The following is a 21,210-nucleotide window of genomic DNA, read 5'->3' as shown; positions in this document are numbered from 1 at the left end:
GAAATTACAGACGAGAACAGCGTCCAAATTCTGCATGAATTACTTTTCGATTACGACAGGCGAAGCAGAAAAACATTGTTAGTGCCATTTATCGACTATGCTACTCTCTATTAAAATACAAGTGAAGAAGTCCATCCCATTGTGTAACAACCTGACTATTTTACAATAGCAAACAGTTCCCTTTCTGTCAGATGGACTTTGTCATCTAGTGTAATAAAAAAGGGAAAGATTAAAAGGTACACCAGGCAACACATTGACTGAGACACACTTGTACACCCACAAACAAATGGAATCAGAGATCAGACCAGATAATCATCTCTGTGGCCTTCTTCTCTTCTCTTGGTTTCATTCCAGGGGGTTGAGGACTCAATGGGACCTACAGAGGCAGAATGAAAGTAATAGGGGAATTTATTGATTACAATAATGATGTTTTTTTGCTCTTCTAGCTGAAAGTATCTGGAAAGAAACAGCAGGACAAAAAGCTGAAATTTTGTAGTCAGCTCACCGGGGACCATGTTTCTTGAATATCCTCAGTAGTTGAGGAAGTTGACTTTTACTGTATTTCAAACCATAATTTCTGTATGTACAAATGCCAAAATAAAGATTCCTCTAGATTAATTTCTGTAATGAGGGATGTATAAATGTGTGCTTTATCGCAGTCACAATCACCAACAAGGTGCTATCCTTCATCTCCTTTTGAGTTACAGTTGAAGGGTGGGCTTTAAATCAATCACATTTTCTGTGCCACAAAAATGTACTTCCAATGCATGAAAAAACGTTATGGTGTAAAAACTGTAAAAAAWAWAWWAAAAAAATWAAAAAAATAAAACAAGAGGTTCTAAAATGAAGGTTTGATTGAATTCCTGCCATTGTCTTTACTTTACTTTAGGATATTATGTAGGGTAGATGCGTAGGTAGTGTGGCCTGTTATCTGTCAGTCAATATATACACTTTATTTCATTATTTCAATGATTTCATGCATTTATTTTCAATTTAAGAAAAATATAAGAATCTCATTCTTGTCTCTATTAGCAAGGTCTTGTGATGGAGCGCGCGGCTAATTTCCTGAAATGATATAGACCAGGCCAGAGTAGCAGAGTGCAGAATAGAAGCCCTTCCCAATTCCCCTTTGTGTTTATATATATATATATGTTTTATACTTATAGAGGGAAAACTGTCAACCATATCCAAAGTGTAAGACCAAAGAGAAATAATGTATGCTTTTGTGAGGTTCTTGGAAGACGATATGTGTTACGCTTTACCCGCTTCAACTGTGAAAGATTTTAGACCTCTGCACAAAACAGATTTTGATAATCAGAAGGTGTATCTGGTTCTCAGAACAGAAGATAATGGTACAGGCCAGCCGTGCAAAGCACAGATTCTTGCCATTGCAGGTACGTTATCTTCGTGCTCTCTTTGTTTGATTGTTTATGAATTGAAATAGTTCAATTGTTTGAAAAAGTGAGACTAGACAGCTCCTAGAGAATAAGAAAACATGCCTTTTCGGTCTGCTGTCAAACACACTAAGTTCGCTAGCTAACGTTAGTTATCAAGCTGACAACAATGTTCTCGCTACGATGCTATTGCTAACGTTACCTAGTTTACATACGGTTATTTTTCAGGGCGGYATTTGTTGTCATATCACATATTTGCATAGTACATCTAGTTAACGTTGGTTTTCTTGCTGACATTGTTTTTAGTTGGTTAATATGTCTAACGTTAGCTAACTAACTGTGACATTAACGTTAGCTTGCTAGCCAGTCAGCTAGCTAGCTAACGCGTTAGCTTAGCCAGCCACTTACTCATCCAGATTGTTTACTAACATTGGATACGTTATTTTAGCTAGCAATACACAACAACACCTCTATATGGTTGTTGATATGATAGCTAGCTAGCTACATGATGTGATGGCAATCACTATCAATCGACCTTTGCTAGCTAGGTCGGACAACGTCAAGCCAGCTGCATATACAAGTTAACTAGCAATATGTATCCATCACACCGGTTATTATAGCTTTTAATAACGTTTCCTCGACACATATGAGCGTAACGTTTTGTGCATGCATTCACAAATGCATCGTGTAACAGAACAGCCACACGTACATTTTCACCATCTACCGTAGCTAGGGTATTTAGCTAGATTACTAATCCTCGTGTTTGAACAGTCCCTGGCTAATGTCAGTTGAGTGCATTAACTAGGTTTGTTGTTGTTTGTCGTGCTGTAGCTAGTTAACCATTCTCGGTCCACACTGGATAGCTAACTAACTATAGTAGCTAGTTGGATAGAAAACAAAAACTACATACAGCTTGTTTACTAGGGATGGGTGAAACAAGATTGAGATGAGATGCATGGATGAACGGTCTTTAGCTGGCTCGTATTTGCCATTAACGCTCCTGGAAAATTCCCTTCGATTTTTTTCTGTCTCGACTTTATATATCAAATGCTTGCTGACACTTAGCTCTATTTTGCAGATAACGTTGATGAGTTTGAACATAGTATAATGCAAAAAAAGATGAAAATTCCGAAGATGTCAACAAGGAATATGGGAAATTCTGTTGAGAACCACTTTGGGGAGGAACGACTGCCACTGAGACATAAAAAGGTAGGTGCAACTAAGCAAGGTAGCTAGTCAACTAGTAGTCATAGTTTTCAAACTGTTAGAGCATTTCTGTGATTTGGGGCTCTGTGAAATTGTTGGTGTGTAATTCAACCTCTTCACCAATATAATGCGGTTCATGAGGAATATGAAGAATACTGATGGTAATTTGTCTTTTGATAATTTAACTAACTGAGTTTTGGATGTTTCCTAAAAATCCCCCTGCTGTTTTATTTATTTATTTTTTAATTTTACAATATGCTGGATTAACACATGTAGCACTCTGGACAGYTGCAAATCCTCTGAGCTGCTCATCCAAGAACTCCATGACTCCACTCTTCCCAGTTCCCAGTGATTTTAGCCCATCTGTATCACTTTGTCAAGCAAAGCCCCCCACAGCTATGGATATATGTGGGTTTTTGACACCCACTCAACATTTTAAAATAAATACATAGTCAAACATTCGTAACATAAGTGTTTTTATTCAACTGAAATTATGACAGTTATGACACACCAGATCACTCTTATAACGTGAAATGATGATGCAGTCTCCACATCATTATCACATTCATATTCCTTGTGCTTTAAACAATGATTAACTGCATAAAGTCCCTTTTGATTCCACAGGCTCAGACACAGGACCATGGGCGTCCCACTGCCAACTCCTCCAAGAGCCTGGCAGCTGTGGTGGCCCGCCTGGAGAGGAACGCTGTGAGTTCCTGCATGGAGGGAGAGGAGGACCTGGAGGAGGACAGGCTGGAGGAGGAGGAGGAGGAGGAGGAGGAAGAAGAAGAAGAGGAGGAGGGAGACTCTGGGCCTGAGGATGCAGTGGTACCGCGGGTTCTGTATGAGGAGCTGGTCCACAGCTACAGGCAGCAGGAGGAGGAGGTTAGGAGGCTACAGCAGGAGCTGGAGAGAACCCGCAGGCAACTGGTCCAGCAGGCCAAGAAGCTGAAGGAGTATGGCAGCCTGCTGACAGAAGTGAAGGAGTTACGTGACTTCAACAGGAGGCTGCAGGATGTGCTCCTCATGAGGCTGGGCAGCGGTGAGAGACACACACTCTCCAGTCACCTCTCACTGCAGCCTCCCATGCACATCTGTTCAGGTTAAGAAAAAACTGTTTTACTAGACTAGTGTCAGCCACATTTAGAGTTGTCTGGATTTTGAATTTGTAGGTTTGGGTACCTTCTTATATTGCTTTTAGTGATCAGATGCACAGTTGATAACAGAAGTTATGAAGTATTTGGTTGTTAGCATTTGTTTTTGAGAGGGGGGGAATCAGTATCAGTGAGTTTGGTTTTGCAAATTTTTTTAATAAATATTGAGTGTCAAGCGCTTGTTCACTCAATGGTTCTTCCACAAAAACGAATACAAAAATTTTGAGTGGATTTCCCTTTAAGCCAGTCCCATGGCCAGCTGCACATGTTTTGCATTGGGGCCCCTGGGGTGTGATATGGGGGCCAGGCGGTCTAATGGACAGGCTAAAGATTAGACTGGCCAGGGTGCTTTGGGATCAGGAATGTAGTGCGCTGACCGATATTAAAACTCATCAGCTACATTAGAGCTTAGTGTGGCCAGCCACCAAGCCAGCTTACTGGGCTAAAATAGTCCCGCTGTCTCGGTGCACAGGGAAGCCTTGCTGCATGTACTGGTCCAAAGCTAAGACTAGAACTCCCTGACCACATGCTGTTGTGGATGAGTCAACGCCTCTGTTAGTGCTTTAGGCTTGTTGTTCCTGAGAGACTACACAATATGCCTAGAGATATGCATCTCAACTTTACTTTTGATTTTGCACCTCATACAGAGCCTATGCATGACAATGGCACTCAGACAATCAAAGCAGAGGTGGTGGAGCCCATCATTGAGCCACAGGAAGTGTGCAGAGAAGAGGCCAATACCAGCTCCAGCCACTCCCCCTCCCCAAGAACAGTCTACACTTTTAATGATGGCAAGGTGAGTCTCACCACCTCCAGCCCCCCCATCTTCCTCGCTGTGGTCGCTTTGATGGGGAGGAAGCATTGCATTTTCCCTTACACATAAACTTGCATTAAATTAGCCTTCTCCTCTCCTTGAGGGTAAACAAGGCTGAGATGATTGTCCTTATTATAGCTTCGGCATCAGCACTGTTTATTGCCCTGTTAGTGGTTGCAGGGCTACACACGTAATTCTGCCTGCTTCACATGCCGGGGGAATTTGTGTTACAAGCAGAGAGCCTCTCAGTTCAAGCGTGAAGAACAAAAGCAAATTAGAACTCACACATTGCCTGCTATTAATTATTTCTACCAGAGGAATCTAAGTGACTGACAGGTAGCCCTAGAAAGAAAATAGCGAAAGGGTTCCTCTAAGTTAAGAGCAGTGAAAAGCTTGTCTGCTGGCCATGGGCCTAAAGCACATTAGCTGCGAAGAGAAAAGCCTTTGGATGCCAGCCTGAAGACTTCTCAGTGATAAAGGCAGGGTGGCACACATGGCGCTCTCAGCATTAGCTCACCTATAACTCAGGGCAGGCCTGTCATTCCGCTTGTAGCGTTGTTTGGTGCAGACTTACACAATGTGTCATTCTGTGGTTCTATGCCATTATAAATACTCAGTGCAATTCATTCAGGCTGGAACCCATTTCCCCTTACTTATTTATGTAGCTACTGAAACATGGCCCTTTTGATATCTTATTTGGGTTGAATGGTTGTGGGATGGGCTTTGCTGCTGTTGGTTATAGTGTGGCCTCAGATCTGAGTGTAAGGTGACCCTCACTACATATCTGTGCTGCGTTACTGCAGGTGCACCTGGGCGGGGGCATCTGGGTGCAGGAAGAGAAGTGGCACCAGCTCCAGCGGACACAGGGAGACTCCAAGTTCACCAAGAACCTGGCCGTCATGATCTGGGGCACTGAGACCCTCAAGAACAGGAGTGTCACTGGTGTGGCCACCAAAAAGAAGAAAGATGCCCTTCCCAAGCCCCCCCTCTCCCCAAGCAAGCTCAAAATAGTCAGAGGTAAAACTGTATAGGCCTGTTGTCAGATGTTTTGGGCACCTTTTGCAACTCAAAACGTTTGGAATATCTCTGTGATTTGATGAACAATACACACTTATTTATTTCCCTTTTTTGCAGAGTGTCTGTATGACCGAGTGTCTCAAGAAACGGCGGACGGTGCAGAGATCACACAAAGATTGTCCAAAGTGAACAAATACATCTGTGAAAAAATTATGGATATCAACAAATCCATCAAGAACGAGGAGAGGCGGGAATCGAAGCTGCTCATTAGACAAACTGTCAAGATGGAGAATTTCACCTACGATGGCATGTAGTGATGAAAAGTTGTCACCATACTAGAGCTCATTCTCTTTTCTTGGACTGCCGAAACAGAAGAGGGTGGGTAGGTTCATGTGTGCCAGGCCAGCACTAGAGATCCTCAGTAGGCGCCCAAGGCCCTAATCCATCAGCTGTAAGACAGCTTTACCTGCAAGACAGCTTTACCTTTAAGCGTTTTGGTGTGTCATATGAACTGGTGTGAGAGATTCTTAAATCAATCTGGTTGTGAGAGAATGCAGTGGTGCTCCAACAAAATATTCTGTGTCAGAACATGACGTTGTGTCCTAATATTCTTAGTGATTTCCCTTGAAAAATAACTTCTGATTTGTAAGAAGATATTCTGGAATAATCATGCTAGTTTGTCGTGATTGAGAGGTTAGCCACACTGAAGGCCTTAGTGTTGAGGTCTCTGTGTGTGCTATTGGTACTTAAAGTGACGTGGGGAGGATGTTAATACGCACTTTTCAACAGGGTCTCTCTGATATACATGTCTTAATTGATACATGCCACATTGCGCAGATATTCTGTTGCCCGAGAGATTATTGCTGTGTGGTTATCTAGATGGGATGCAAGGTTTGAGGTTTCGTTACCATGGGAATATGCCATTTGGATTTCCATAGTATAGAGCACCAATGAACATTAAGTTTGGTAAAGAGAGGTTTATCATTATTTGTCTGCGGTGCTTGTCCACATCAGACGTGTAACGGTCTTGAGAAGATATGTTTTCTGGATAATGATTTACAGTGTGTATACCCTACTTGAGAGATCCAACTTGAGTTTACATAAATGTGATTGTTGTAGTAGTGTCTTTATTCAAGCTGTCCTGCAGATCGTTCGACTGTTTTGGAGTTGTGGTACAAGATTTTAAGCCCAGAAAGGCCTTATGTTTATGGGAATCATTGGGGACTGTGTCCTCCAGTTATTTAGTAAGATGTGATTTTAATCTAAAGTTAAGCTGATATCTTTAAACTGCACTTTGGTGTCTGAATGTGGAAGTTTGTCAGGTACTGTGTTTGTTTGGCTGTGGGTAAAGCTGTCTGCAGTGGTCAGTGTTCTGGCTAGATCCCTGGATAAAGCACGATTCCTGCTCTCTCACAGCCCTCTTCTTTGAGGCACACCACTGGAAATGAATTGCTATATAGTGACAACTTCCAATGACATGCCATCAGAACTCTTCAAATGTTTTTTCCCCAAACGGTTTGTCTGGCTGTCTGCAACCTGGAACTAAATGCTGCGGATTGAATTCTCAACTGTGACCATGTGGCTAACTGTGAATCACCTGCAGGTCTGCCTGTCAAGCCTTTTTGCCTCCTCACTTTCTATGTATTTTTGTTTGTGTCTATGGTTTTTCTTTTGTATTTCTTACAGTTCGATCAATGTTTTGTTAAGCTACCATATGTGGGGATATTTTAGTGTATATAACTAGTCTCTTTTCACAAGTCATGTACTTTTCAGTTTTTAGTCCGACTTACACATTAACATGGTAAACTCCTGTGTTTCTTTCTATTGACATTGTAATTCCTTTGTTACCTGGCGGTAATTTTTATGTACATTTTTGGGGTCTTTAAGCTTGATATTGTATCCAAATGTAGATTAGAAGCATATAAACTCAAAGAAAAGACGTCTCTCTCACGTCGGTAATCTCTATGAAAAATAAACTAGGCAAACCGCAATTTAAAGTGATGTCTTTAGGAGTCAATATAACCCTTCCCTTATGTTCGATTCGGCCTACAACTCAATTTGAACCCGTACAGTAAGTACATCACAAATGACTTTAACCTCCCAAAATGTATTTATTTTCCAGTAGCTGAGAATGTCCTCTTTCATATGCTTTTATCCCTAAGTTGATAGACCCAACTGTTTAACATTTAGCCAAATGTTTGATTTACTGATTTTATAACATTTATGACATCAGATCCCTGTCCCTCGGCCTCTGAACATCACAGGGAGAACATACTGATGTCCTTGTGATCATCAAAGATATATCTTTACTGCACAGAAAACCATTTGTCTCTAGCACAAAGGTCAAAGTCGTGGTCAAATTGACTTCAGATAAATCAACTTTGAAAAGAAGGGAAGGGTTAAATTTCCCCTATTTTAAGGACGGGCTGTATTTTCAAATCAATCAATGAACGCACTTTAAATCTCTTGTGACAGATTCTCCATTTGTAAAGAAATGGATTTGTTTGCAAAACCCGATTTGGTCTCAACTTATTTTGGCTATTTAGAAGAAGAAAAAAGACTAATAATAATAATCGATGCACCTTTTAAATGGCCCTGATAGGTCTGAGTTCTGGTTTATTTGTATGAACTGAATACGTGTGAAGAGTGGTCCTTAGTAAGCTATGCCTCTGGCACACAGTGCTTTATATTCCCCAGGGTTTGCCTATTCCCACCAACATGCCACTCCCCAGGTATTGGAATGGGCTTTAGGCATGAAAATAATTTGTAAAGGATGTGTTTTTGTCCTTTCTGTATGAACCAGACAGTAGAGCTATACAGAGAGGAACTGTATGTTAGCTAGGTCTTTAAAATGTTGCGCTAATCCTCTGTCTGCTGCTCTCTTGTCCCATTGTTTATTTTTTCCATGTTTTGACAGTTATTTTTATGTGCTTTGAATTGGCCCCACTATTTCAATTATGTGTTTTTTTAAAGATGTAGATTAGGGTTCAGTGGGAAGTTGGAAACACTGGAAGTTCAGCTGGAATTATATCCTGGTTGAATGATCGGCAACAAAAAAAACAGTCCTTTTTGGACACGGATGGATCTCAGTCTGCTGTTTGTTCTTTTTACAGACAACTTTTCAAATGTGAGAAATTGCACCTTCCCCATATTTTGTAGTGCTGAGGAGTAGCTAGTTGTTAGGAAAGCTAAGCTTTATAACTGGCCCCTCCCTCCAGCTATTTAGACAGCTAATGGTTAAAAGTGGGCCTGGACATTAGGTATACAGTACATGGCCTGGCCTCACTCAGCCCTCACAGCCAGTGATCCCTATGGCTACCCAGAGGATGCTTAAGAAAACATAGGCAAAGTGTCTTGTTGCATTGCTATAGCTTTGCTGTTATTGACAGTAGAAGCACGCTAAACCCCAGACTGCACTAGGTGCCATTCTCTCTCTTGTGGTTAAACGTTGGATCCATCTGTGTTACCAGACAGGTCATGTATTGGAATGGCTATACAGCAGGGGAGGGCAGCTCTGATCCACAGGGCTGGCAGGATCCCTGAGCTTAGTACAAACAGACAGCATGGGGACTGGCTGGGGGGATCCGGGCAAGTTGACATATGAAACAAGCAGGGACTGTACTGTGCTTTTTCATCATCTAAAGTGATTCACAAATTCAAGGACATTGAAAATGTGCATCACTACTGGATTGTGTGCTCTTAACTGAATGTGTAAAGATGCTGGGTATCTTGAGTGTTGTTGTAGGTGAGTGGTTATATTAAGCCAAAATGTTGAATGCTGATAATGGAGAGGGGGGTTGAACTTGCACAAAAATGTCCCTTGCCAAGGTTTTAGTCCAGAGTTATCTAAGCTACCACAGAGACTAAATATATTTTTGTTTTAAAAAATTCGCCCAAATGTAGATGTCCTGCTATCATTTCTGTAGAAATCAACATGGTCCTGTTGAGTCCTTGCGCACAGTATGTATTACATTACATGCATTTTAAAGCTTTTAGTTTGTGTGAAAACTGTTCTGCTGTGTGGCCCGCGATGAATTCCTGTGACACATGTTTTTAATGTTGTTTACTCGTTTGTTTTCTGATGCCAAAAAAGGGGGTATGGTTAAATAGCGATGAAGATATAATATTAGACTTGTCAACTGAAAGGCTGACCCGTTCATGAAAACATGCTGATGCTGAGGACCAGTCCAGGTTTAACCCACCAAACTGCCCAGTGTTCCTCCTATCACAGCCACTAGGTGTACTGACGACACTTCCTTAGGTATGCAGTGGATATGAGGTTTTACATATGGAAGATTTGTTTGTCATAACCTCATTATAGCAGTGAGTCCCACTGCTCTCTCTTCCTCTCTCAGTGCTGTGTGATTCAGCCCAATATCACCACCTCGGATACAATGGCTTTTTCTCATTTGGGCAAAAGTCCGTCCTTTACTCTCTCTCCTCCATGACCCTGAAACCGATAAGTGTTGAGGAGATGTCAATTCGTTAGTAGGTGAACGGAAGAGTGGCCTCCCTTCCTCGATAACCACCTTTCATCAAGGATGGGGCGGCAGGTACAGTAGCCTATGGGTTAGAGAGTTGGGCCAGTAACCGAAAGGTTGCTGGATCGAATCCCCGAGCTGACAAGGTAAAAATCTTGTTCTGCCCCTGAACAAGGCAGTTAACCCACTGTTCCCCGGTAGGCCGTCATTTGTAAATAATAATTTGTTCTTAACTGACTTGCCTAGTTAAAGGTTAAAATTATATTTTTTTGTTTTGTATCAAACCTTAGTCCTTCGCGGAAGAGTTTTAAAGTCTGCCACACTTCCTTTTGAATCAGCTTTTGTTTTGTCGTCGGAGAAAAACATGCATATGTTTTAAAACTATGCTAGTTATAGTTTTCATCTATAAAATATCTTGCACAACTAACTAAATGTTTTTAGCGCTTTACAAGTATTATTATGTAAATGTCACTGCCTGATGACACGTGAGTGGAGAAGGAGTCTCATTTCATACAGGTGTATTTTCATCCATGTTCTCTCTCCTCGATTACCTTTTGATGTTTTTCAAAAGGAGTCGAGAGAGGACAGAGGAGAGGATGCAGGAGTTGGGCAAATCCAATTGAGAAAAGGCCAATGTTAAGCTTACTCTAAATGAGAAAGGGGCTTGGGGAACTTTAAGTGTAGTTTCACAATTCATTGGCAAGTATACTTCATCTAGCTTCACTGTCCTACCTCATTGCTTCTCTTGTGTTCGTGTATGATGTATATATATTTTTTAACTATAGGAAAATACCTTATTGATAACTCCTTTCCAAATGTACAGTATATGTAAACTCGTAACACCTCAGTACTACACAGTTGATATTATGAGGAAATCAGTTTTGTAAAAATGCTTACTGTCAATGGATGCCCAGTTGTCTCCAAAAATGTATTTCAACTGATTGCTCCTTTTCACTGGTTGATGGTGCTACCAGCAAACGGGTTAACTGATCTGTCTCTTACCTCAAATGGTGCTAATTTTTTCTATGTTTTTATTCTCATTAAGTTGTATGTTATTCAAGTTGGTGATCCTAAAATAAATGACAAATCACATTTCTAAAATGTTAAACTACACTTTGCAAATACTATCAGATACATTCTGGTTTTAGCTAAATCAACTCTGCTGTTTTAAGTGAAGTAAATCATAATTCCTTGCTTATTTTAAAATATACTTTAAGCAGTTATCTAGGAATTGTACATTTTGGCATGCTTCAGATTTGAGAAGGTAACTTTTCATAAGCACATCTCAGATCACCATTTATCCAAATACTGCTATTATTTTGCTGCATGTTGGCTTTATGGGCAGTTGTGCTAAAACCAATTTCAAACTGGACTGGGCAGTTCTGTTAAAGATAGATTTGGTCCTCAGCAAATGTTTGGTTATCCACAGGTCAATGCTGTGACCACTTCTACAGACAGATTGCAATTACATTATAAGGGTATTTCTTGGCAGTGTCTCTAATATTTAACTGGAAATTAGATATTGGGTTGGATAGGGTTGTGAACTTACCTCTCTAAGAGAATATGACATTTACCATTCATTGTATCTTGTAAAAACGTTTTATAGATGGGTGTGAAATGTCCTGACATCTTCATGTTGATATGTGACAATTTGAAGAATGTCAAAAAATTGTCAATTTGACCTCTGAAAAAAAAAGTTGTTTCACTCCTTGTTAATCTCCTTCATTCTTGCTGCTGAATATACATTTATAAAAAATACATCAATATATACGTATCAATATTTTTTTTAAATATGTTAATTGAGAGCGTGTTCAATAAGTACTGTGAACCAGAGCCATAGATATATGATGTTTATATGTACTCCATATCTGTGGCTCTGCTGTAATGATGTTGTCTTTTAAAGTCCCTAGTTTCTTGGAGCCAGAGATACATGCACAGAGAGTTTTAAGAACAGTCTATTTTCTGAGATACCACATGTTCCTGTGTTAGTTGAGGTGGGGGGAGTAGAGGGAGCCTACATCTGTGAATGTGTCCGTGGGCACCAGAGTTTGAAAGGGGGGAGGGGGGTGGCTCATCAGTGTGTCCTGGGGGGGACCCTCACACAGTCACCATACCCCAGAGCTGGCCTATACAGAAAGGAAATGTTATAAAAATAAATGTCCTTGCAAACCGGTCACACCTCCGCTATACAACCGACTTTGACTCTTAGCATCATTATTCTGTGTTTGCTGCACCTGTTCAATGTTCAGATCAACAAAATAAATCCAGATGTTTATTCTACCAGAACATTTGACTCATATGGCTCTTTTTTTCAAAGATTTCCTTTCACATCTTCTCTTTTTTAACTTGTTTAACCAAAAATCTGGTTATCGCTCAAATAACACCTACCCACACTGCCCTATCCCATGTGGACAAGAGGAATACCTATGTAAGAATGCTGTTCATTGACTATAGCTCAGCAGTCAACACCATAGTACCCTCCAAGCTCATCATTAAGCTTGGGGCTCTGGGTCTGAACCCCGCCCTGTTCAACTGGGTCTTGGACTTCCTGACGGGTCGCCCCCAGGTGGTGAAGGTAGGAAACAACACCTCCACTTCGCTGATCCTCAAAGCAAGGGCCCCACAAAGTTGCATGCTCAGCCCCCTCCTGTACCCCTTGTTCACCCATGACTGCGTGGCCATGCACGCCTCCAACTCAATCATAAAGTTTGCAGACGACACAACAGTAGTAGGCCTGATTACCAACAATGACGAGAGCCTACAGGGAGGAGGTGGGGGCCCTGGGAGTGTGGTGAGAGGAAAATAACCTCTCAATGTCAACAAAATGAAGGAGATGATCGTGGACTTCAGGAAACAGCAGAGGAAGCACGCCCCTATCCACATCGACGGGACCGCAGTGGAGAAGGTGGAAAGCTTGAAGTTCCTTGGTGTACACATCACTGATGATCTGAAATGGTCCACCCACACAGACATTGTGTTGAATAAGGCTCAACAGCGCCTCATCAACCTCAGGAGGCTGAAGAAATTTGTCTTGGCCTAAAATCCTCACAAACTTTTACAAATGCACAATTGAGAGCATTCTGTAGGGATGTATGACCGCCTGGTACGTCAACTGCACCGCCCTCAACCGCAGGGCTCTCCAGATGGTGGTACGGTCTGCTCAACACATCACTGGGGGCAAACTACCTGCCCTCCAGCCGCAGTGGCGGTTCTAGCTTGTATGGCTCCCTGGGCGAACCCCCCCCCCACAAAAAAACATTTGGAACAACACAAATAAATATAAAAATATAATACAAAAATAGACTCATAAATATCAAAAAGAGGTAAGAAAGACAAATAGAAACAAATTGTAGTATATAAATACAAATAAAAAAGAGAATCCAATTATTACACTATTACCCTATTGCTAACAAAGAACACAAATACAACTAAATTGCACAAATCCTATATCACACAAATACACAAATAGAATAACACACTTATAAAGAAGAGAACCTGATTATTACACTATTGCACTTAAAACAGGAAACACACAAACTAAATTGCACAACTGCCATCTAAAGCCTGACCTTTCTTGCCTCCCTTGATGCAAAGTCATCAATTGTATCATCATAAGAAATCTGCACAGCAATTGCATGGTTAATACTGATGACAGTAAGGCCACTAAGGCATTCCTGTGACATGGTGGACCTCAGGTAAGATTTGATGAGCTTCAGCTTTGAAAAGCTCCTCTCTGCTTCAGCTACGGTCACTGGAAGAGTAAGACAAATTCTGAGAGCAGTCCACAAATTTGGATACATTTCTGAGATCTCCCTTTCGTGTACAAATATCAGCAGCTCAAGCAGGGTCATGGTCTTCGATGGCAAGTTCTTCAGTTCCTGAGAAAGCTCTCTGCCATCCAAGTCTGAGTGTTCTTTATAGTGCAGTGTCACACTAAGGGCCTCACATTGTTCTGTCAGCTCCTCATTTGAGAGACTTTGGAAGGTTGTCAGCACTCCAAACTTCTCTCCCACATTTTCCAATGTGGAAAATCTTTCCTGAAGGGCTGAGGTTGCAGCATCAGCAATGACATTGAAAAATGTCACCTCCAGCTTCTTCAGGGCATCACTCAAAGACTCATCAAATGATTCATATGAAAAGTGCCGCTTTGTGGACCTCAGCCTTTTTTGTTGTAGAAAGGCCGCTACATTCATACCCTCGAAAATATCCTTGGCTGACGTTTGTGCAGTCATAAAGCCTGTTGCCCTGTAGTTGCTGAGACCTCTCTCTGTCTTTCTGAGAAAACTGACTGCAACATCCATATGCATACTGGGAGACTGCATCAGCTTGGTCACATGTTGGATCTGGCTCAAGATGTCATACCACATGACTGTACAGATGCTGAAGCGGTATGATCCCACCTCCTTTGACAAGGACTGGGCCTCTATCTTTATCACAGGGTCTTTGGTATGATCCCTCACCTCAGTCAGTGCCTCTCACCGCTGCTGCCTGATACCTCAGTGGCCCGACACTCTTAACTTTACTCTCCCACCTTGTCTCCGTCCATATCATCAAAGTGATGTCCACATGTTTTTTCAGGATGGCCCATCGCTGTGTGGAGGCTGAGAACAAGGTGTACAGTTTGTGTAAGATGCCTAAGTAACCAGTGGCATCGACAGAACTTTTAGTAGCATCAGCCACAACCAGGTTCAATGTGTGAGCCCCACATGGCACAAATAGAGCTCTTAGATTCATTTCCAGGAGTCTGGCTTGGACACCTTTGTTTTTGCCTCTCATGTTGGCCCCGTTATCATAAGACTGTCCTCTGCAGTCCTCAAAAGGAATGTTTAGCTCCTCTAATCTTTTGAGAATCAGGGATGCCAAATGTCGGCCCCTGGACTCCTCTGCCTCCAAAACCCCCATAAAATGTTCCTTTATGTGGGGCTCCTCCTTCTGTGACACAATTCTAATCACAACTGGTAACTGTTCAGTGTGGCTGACATCTTTTATTTTATGTATTTTATTTAACCTTTATTTAACTAGGCAAGTCAGATAAGAACAAATTCTTAACTACAATAACGGCCTATCAAAAGGCAAAAGACCTCCTGGGATTTAAATTTWWWAAAWAAAAWAAAWAAAWAAATAAGAATTAAATGACAAAACACACATCACGACAAGAGAGACAACACAAAACTACATAAAGAGAGACCTAAGACAACAACATAGCAAGGCAGCAAGACATGACAACACAGCATGGTAGCAACACAACATGACAACAACATGGTAGCGACACAAAACATGGTACAAACATTATTGGGCACAGACAACAGCACAAAGGGCAAGAAGGTAGAGACAACAATACATCACGCAAAACAGCCACAACTGCCAGTAAGTGTCCATGATTGAGTCTTTGAATGAAGAGGCTGAGATGCAATATGAGGTGAGGTGAAGTTCTAATTGCCAGAGACTGCACAATAGCAGTCAGACGTATCAACACCTCTTGCCATCTTATCCTCTCAGCCTCCATAAGTGCCATCTCATGCTTATCAATTGTTTCCCCTTCTTTTGATCCTCATTGCCAGTTCTTTCCATGTTTTCATGCAGTTTTGGTGTTCTGGACTGCTGTCGTTTGAAGTCAGTAGAGAACTTGCATATTTCCAGTCTGTCAGTCCTGAGTTTGCTAAATACATTTTCTTAAAAAAGAGTTTGCAGCAGAAGCAGAAGCAGAAGAGGCTGTTGTTTCTTTCRGAATACACCAACCAACTTCTAGGGATTTTTTCACCTCTCACCAAGGTCTTCCTGAAATACAGGTGGTGGCAACTTCTTCCATCACTCTCATTCCTTGGGAAAACAAATTTAGGTGGTACCTCACTTGGTTCTCTGCGAACTAGTTGTGTCTGAATTCTGTCAGTGAGAACTGAAGGCCAGTCAGCAGGGTCTGTAGACAGTAGTTCATCATCAGCAGCAGGATTTGGTGGGGATGCTGCTACAGGCATTTCTAATGGAGGCCACATGGGCATTAGTTTACACACGTTATTCACAGCATTTATATTGGTGGAACATCCCACATAAATACCCAGTAATAATAAAATCATCATTGTTACCTACAAATGGAAATTTAAAATTTGCAAAAGGGACATTAATTATTTTGTTTATGTTATGCAGGGATGCACACATAAACACATGTGCGTGTACCGACACACAAACACACACGTGCGGGTGCGCACAAACACACCTGAAGAATCCTGCTGGGGAGAAGTGGAAGCAAATGGGTCTTCATCCTCATCCTCAGGCTCAGAAAACATTTATGTGGCTGAGGAGGTAGATGGATCCTCATCCTGGCCAGTGTGTCTGAGGAGGTAGATGGATCCTCATCCTGGCCAGTGTGTCTGAGGAGGTAGATGGATCCTCATCCTGGCCAGTGTGTCTGAGGAGGTAGATGGATCCTCATCCTGGCCAGTGTGTCTGAGGAGGTAGATGGATCCTCATCCTGGCCAGTGTGTCTGAGGAGGTAGATGGATCCTCATCCTGGCCAGTGTGTCTGAGGAGGTAGATGGATCCTCATCCTGGCCAGTGCCAGAGGGTGCTCCAAAATATTTCACAAGTTCCCCTGAATTTGCATTGAAATACAGTATATGAGTCTGACACCCTAAATACATTTGATGCACAATTAAATATACATGTCATTATGCACAATTTATCAAACTTTCAGAATAGGAACCAAGTGATCCATACAACCTCCTTGACTAATTCTAGGCATAAGACACCCCAAAAGACTCAATATATCACAAAAGATACAAAATATCAGCATAATATAGACGTCTTTTAAGTTAGCCTACAGCATTGGAAATTTCCCTTACTGAGCTCAGTCAATAAAATCCCAGAAAACCTTTATGATGTCACCTCAATGAAGGTTAACCAAATCAATAATGTGCTAGTTAGATGGAATTGTTTTGCTGCAGGCTACACACGTTATCATGATGAAACTGTGTGAAATTATATCCGATGTTATGTAAGCTAGTTGGACAGAAAACTGAATATTGTCACCCTATGTGTAATAGCATAGCAAGCAACAAAGCAACACAGGCTAACAAACATAAATGTTATACTAGCCTATATCATTACATGCATAATATTATACTCATAAAGAGATGACATAGCTGCATACCTTTATCTTTTGCGCGTTTCTCCTCTTCTTCTTTCCTCTTTTTCCTAAGCTGGGCACCTGATGCCTTAGACCTTTTCTTATCCATTTGTGTTGATTTGGCACTCGAGCATCAATACATTACCCATCCCCCAACACTGTCAACCAAGAGTCAAGACTTAACCAATTCACCTTGATGGTGTGCAAACTGGTTTTATATTATTCTTAACGATTTCGCACAAACCAGAAGAAAAAAAAGATGTCTATGAAACTAAACTCWGAATTTGTCTTACTCTTCCAGTAGCTGAAGCAGAGAGGAGCTTTTCAAAAAAATAAACGTCCCTTTTTCAGGACCCTGTCTTTCAAAGATAATTCGTAAAAATCCAAATAACTTCACAGATCTTCATTGTAAAGGGTTTAAACACTGTTTCCCATGCTTGTTCAAAGAATCCAAGATGGCGTAGCAGTCAGATGTCCTTTGTCCTCGTCCTGTCCCGTGTATATATTTTTTATATATTTTTCTTCGCATTTCTTTTTATATATATATTTTTTCTTCTTAAAAACTCAACTTCAAAACACTCTCCTGCAACCTACCTCACCAAATGTGGTGCGGATCTGGGTTTTTTTTCTCCTCAAAGGTATTATTCACCTCGTATCCGAAATCTACAACAGAAGCTAGCCAGAAGTTAGCCAGCTCACAAGCTAACGTGAGTAGTTCAGCTAACCACAGCTAGCGCTTATCAGCTATCCTTTAGCTCGGAAAACKATTGCCAGTTTTGTACAACGCGACTCAGACCAGAGCATACCAGACCTATTTTCTCTCCATATCCCCGGATTTTTACCGCAAGCTCTGGACATTTACACCTGGATCTTGCAGCTAACTAGCTGCTATCCGAGTGACTATTGGCTAACATCAATTCCGGAGCAAACACCAATTATCCCGGAGCTAGCCAGCTGAAGAGTTCCATCAGCCACTCCTGGGCTACAATCACCTATCCGGACCCGTTTTACTGCCGATGCGGAGCCCCACCGGGCCTTCACGACTGGGATACCGACGTTATCTGCCCGAGGGAGTTATTCAACCTGGCGCCCTCCATCATGCCCACAGACATAACCTTGACTACAGTGCCGGCAAATATGCTAACCTGTTACGGGCGCCTGCAGTACCTTGTTATTCTGCAAGCAACTGACCGCTAAATCTACACCGTACTATACACGCATTTTGGGTCTTTGAGGCATCACTCCAAGGTCTGATACATAGCTAATTTAAATTCGAACTTATCGCAGTGATCTCCTACTACCAATTGGATCTTGACTCCTTCAATCATTGACGCCGCAGGGCTAGCCTTAGTGAGAGGTCCTCGGATTGCTTCCATCTACGGCTGCCCCCCGGAGGCAGCTCAATGATACACTTGAGCACTACATACGACTGGATTGCTTTTAGCTATGGACATGCTACCTTCTCATGTAGGAACATATGTCGGAAACAGTTTAAGGTATTTACATGGATAGGCTCCACTATCTCGATTCTCCTTATTGGTGACCGGTTATTTGTGCCTCATTCAGTATCCATCTCGCTAACGAGGCTATTCTTGCCATGTTCTCTCTTTTTTATCCCCTCTCTTCCACGGCAATCCTCTGGACTGCTAACGTTTACTCAATAGATAAGAGGGGTTGTGAGCATACATCGATAGGGATCCTTTTCTCATTACGTATACGTTACGAAACCTCTATAGTTCCTCCCTTCCACGTCAGCATGATGATAATATTATATGCTACTGTGTCGCGTGAGCTCCACTGCGTGTCTCTAGTCTGTAACTCTGACATGCGGGCTTCATAGATAATACCCATAATTATACTCCTCGATCTGCTAAGTTTTAAGACTAGCATGTGCGCTCACACATTTATAGGCCACAATCTTAAGCTCGACTCGAATCCAGTACTCAGTGCTTCATGCTCTAGTCTATTGTACTCTTGTGCTCATCCATACAATAAATAGTCCCATGATGCGGCTGCCCTTATCGAGACACTATAGACATTGTTGACGTGTGTAGTCTATATCCGAGCAATGACTATATCCTATGCATTGTTTTTGGGTCTGGAAACTAGACTGGACCCCTTGAATTAACCTAACAACTTTCTCTGCTTACATCTCTCCTCCGTCCTCCTCAGCATACTCACTCTTGTGCCTTGTGGTGTCGCATCACACAACGACTAGCGTCTCACGCCGACGTGCCACTCGACCCATATAGAGCACCAGCGATGTGTTGAATCTACGATAATAATATAGCCCGGCAGTAAATTTAGGTCAAAATTCATCCCTACTGTATTTCACTCAGGCGCCAGTGTCGCTCTCGCTGGTGCGTGTCCTCTGACTGGCATCATAGTCACACTGAACGCCTGCATTTGAAGATTCTAGGATCTCAGATCCCACGTGTCTAATTTTGTGTTTTCTAATTTCCACCAAACAAATCATTCCCTGTCTTCCTCGACTGCAGTTAATTTTCATATATAACAATTCCCTATTATAAGAATAACTCTTTAACCCACAGTATGTCATTTTAAAAGGGTTCTTATACATTTTCCTCTCGGCTTGGTTCCACAACGAACCCAAATAATAAAAATCATTACTGCTTCCTATTGAATATTGCACTCTGGTCGTGTTGTGCTGTCCCATTTACTCGCCTTCTAGGGACGGTCGTAGAGACCAATCTTACAGACGGCTTGGCAACCAGGTTTAATGGTCTCACAGTTTTGGAACATAAGTCCTTTAGGACCTTTAAACCGCTAGGCATCCGATACTAACCGTGCGGCTTTGCTTATCTCAGCGGCTTAAGAATCCTGTTTGCGCGAGTAAACCCGGTCGCGCCGCGGCTTAGCATGGCTCCCAGTTCACCACGCGTTCATTTTGTGGACTTCGTTCTTACTGCAGTACTCTCGACTGCAAGGATAAGGCCTCATTTTGCGCTCGAACTCGTGCCATAGGTCAACATCGGAAGTCCGTCCTCCCTTAAGTGTGCCATACTGCCTTAAACTCAAATTCCGCTGCCTATATGTTCCCGCCGATCATGCTCTGGCCCGCATCTCACTAGACAGTCGTGACCTACAGGTGACTTATACCCAGGTCTGTCCGAAGGAGAATCAGCTGGCTTAGTTACGGCCACGCATTGATCGATAATTTCTGTAGATCTCTCTCTCCCATTTGGCAGACCATTACGCACAAGCTTAACTAACCACCTTATGCTCACCGTGTCTCAGGATGGTACATAGATTTGCCAAACAGTACGGAATCGTCGGGGAAAACAGAGGAGTTGCAATCTATACTAGAGCCTGGCATGGTATGCGCATGGTTCAAACCAGGAAAGCTCGCCACAATGCTTCCTCCTTGCTGTGTCTCACCGTGACTTCCGCAATCCTAGAGGTCTGTATGCGAGAGCCTCAAATAGCTATGTGTCGACCTGGATGATAAGCTTCTACATAGATATTTTAAAACATTTCAACTCACTCATCACGACAATAAGTCTCTCACTGTGTCGCTGCTACCGACGCGCTTCAGAATCCGAGCTTGTTGCCGTGTGACATACCATCTGTGTCAACAAAATTTGACTTGCCTGCTGCTGGACCAGAAGTGCGCTTAGTCCTCAAGTACTGTCAGAGTCTTCTGTGCTCTCGTTGACGTAATTCGCGGTGAGTGTCTTCTCGGTATCAATCACTGGCCAGTGTTATGCTGTAACCACCCGCAAGTCTTACTATCCGAAGCTTTGTGATCGACTCGACAGTCGTCACTCATACGCAAAAATCACTCTATACGTGTTGCAATACCCAGCGCAACGGTTACAATCCCTGTATACATCCGCTACTAGTACTCACTGGAGCTAGAGTCTGCATCGGCAGGTGTAAGGATCCGTCATGGAGGCACCCTTTGAGATAGACAATTATCGGTGTGCTGATCGCGTACTCCTGTCTGTCACCGCTATAATCCGCACTGAGACTGGCTATTAGCACGCTACTCGACTCTCAG

At 42.2% G+C, this 21,210-nt stretch overlaps 2 protein-coding genes across 3 annotated transcripts in view; both read left to right on the top strand.

The window, feature by feature from the left end:
• LOC111972197 (cytosolic carboxypeptidase 6-like) overlaps nt 1–21,210 on the top strand; it is a 464,364-nt gene that overhangs the window by 346,937 nt on the left and 96,217 nt on the right. The window lies entirely within an intron of this gene.
• On the top strand, nt 1,105–11,174 carry LOC111972196 (BEN domain-containing protein 5). 2 transcript variants are annotated; one of them, XM_023999098.2, is made up of 6 exons: nt 1,105–1,394; nt 2,473–2,603; nt 3,225–3,642; nt 4,402–4,550; nt 5,372–5,585; nt 5,703–11,174. In XM_023999098.2, exons 1-6 carry the CDS (start codon nt 1,214–1,216, stop codon nt 5,897–5,899), a joined length of 1,290 nt encoding a protein of 429 aa, XP_023854866.1. In that variant the 5' UTR covers nt 1,105–1,213; the 3' UTR covers nt 5,900–11,174. The 2 variants fall into 2 exon arrangements, with proteins under 2 accessions (XP_023854866.1, XP_023854865.1); XM_023999097.2 differs by having other exon boundaries at nt 3,225–3,702.

This window comes from Salvelinus sp. IW2-2015, linkage group LG13 (assembly GCF_002910315.2).
Source record: "Salvelinus sp. IW2-2015 linkage group LG13, ASM291031v2, whole genome shotgun sequence".
Lineage (NCBI taxonomy): Eukaryota > Metazoa > Chordata > Actinopteri > Salmoniformes > Salmonidae > Salvelinus > Salvelinus sp. IW2-2015.
The sequence above is the reverse complement of the archived record's forward strand: the minus strand, read 5'-3'. Positions and strand labels throughout refer to the sequence as shown.

Bases quoted from the DNA above. Each gene is read 5' to 3' on its own strand.
- LOC111972196 (XM_023999097.2), top strand. From the start codon at position 1,214: ATGTATGCTTTTGTGAGGTTCTTGGAAGACGATATGTGTTACGCTTTA. The intron at 3,703-4,401 runs GTTAAGAAAAAA...CACCTCATACAG, and splicing joins TCCCATGCACATCTGTTCAG to AGCCTATGCATGACAATGGC. The intron at 5,586-5,702 runs GTAAAACTGTAT...CCTTTTTTGCAG, and splicing joins CAAGCTCAAAATAGTCAGAG to AGTGTCTGTATGACCGAGTG.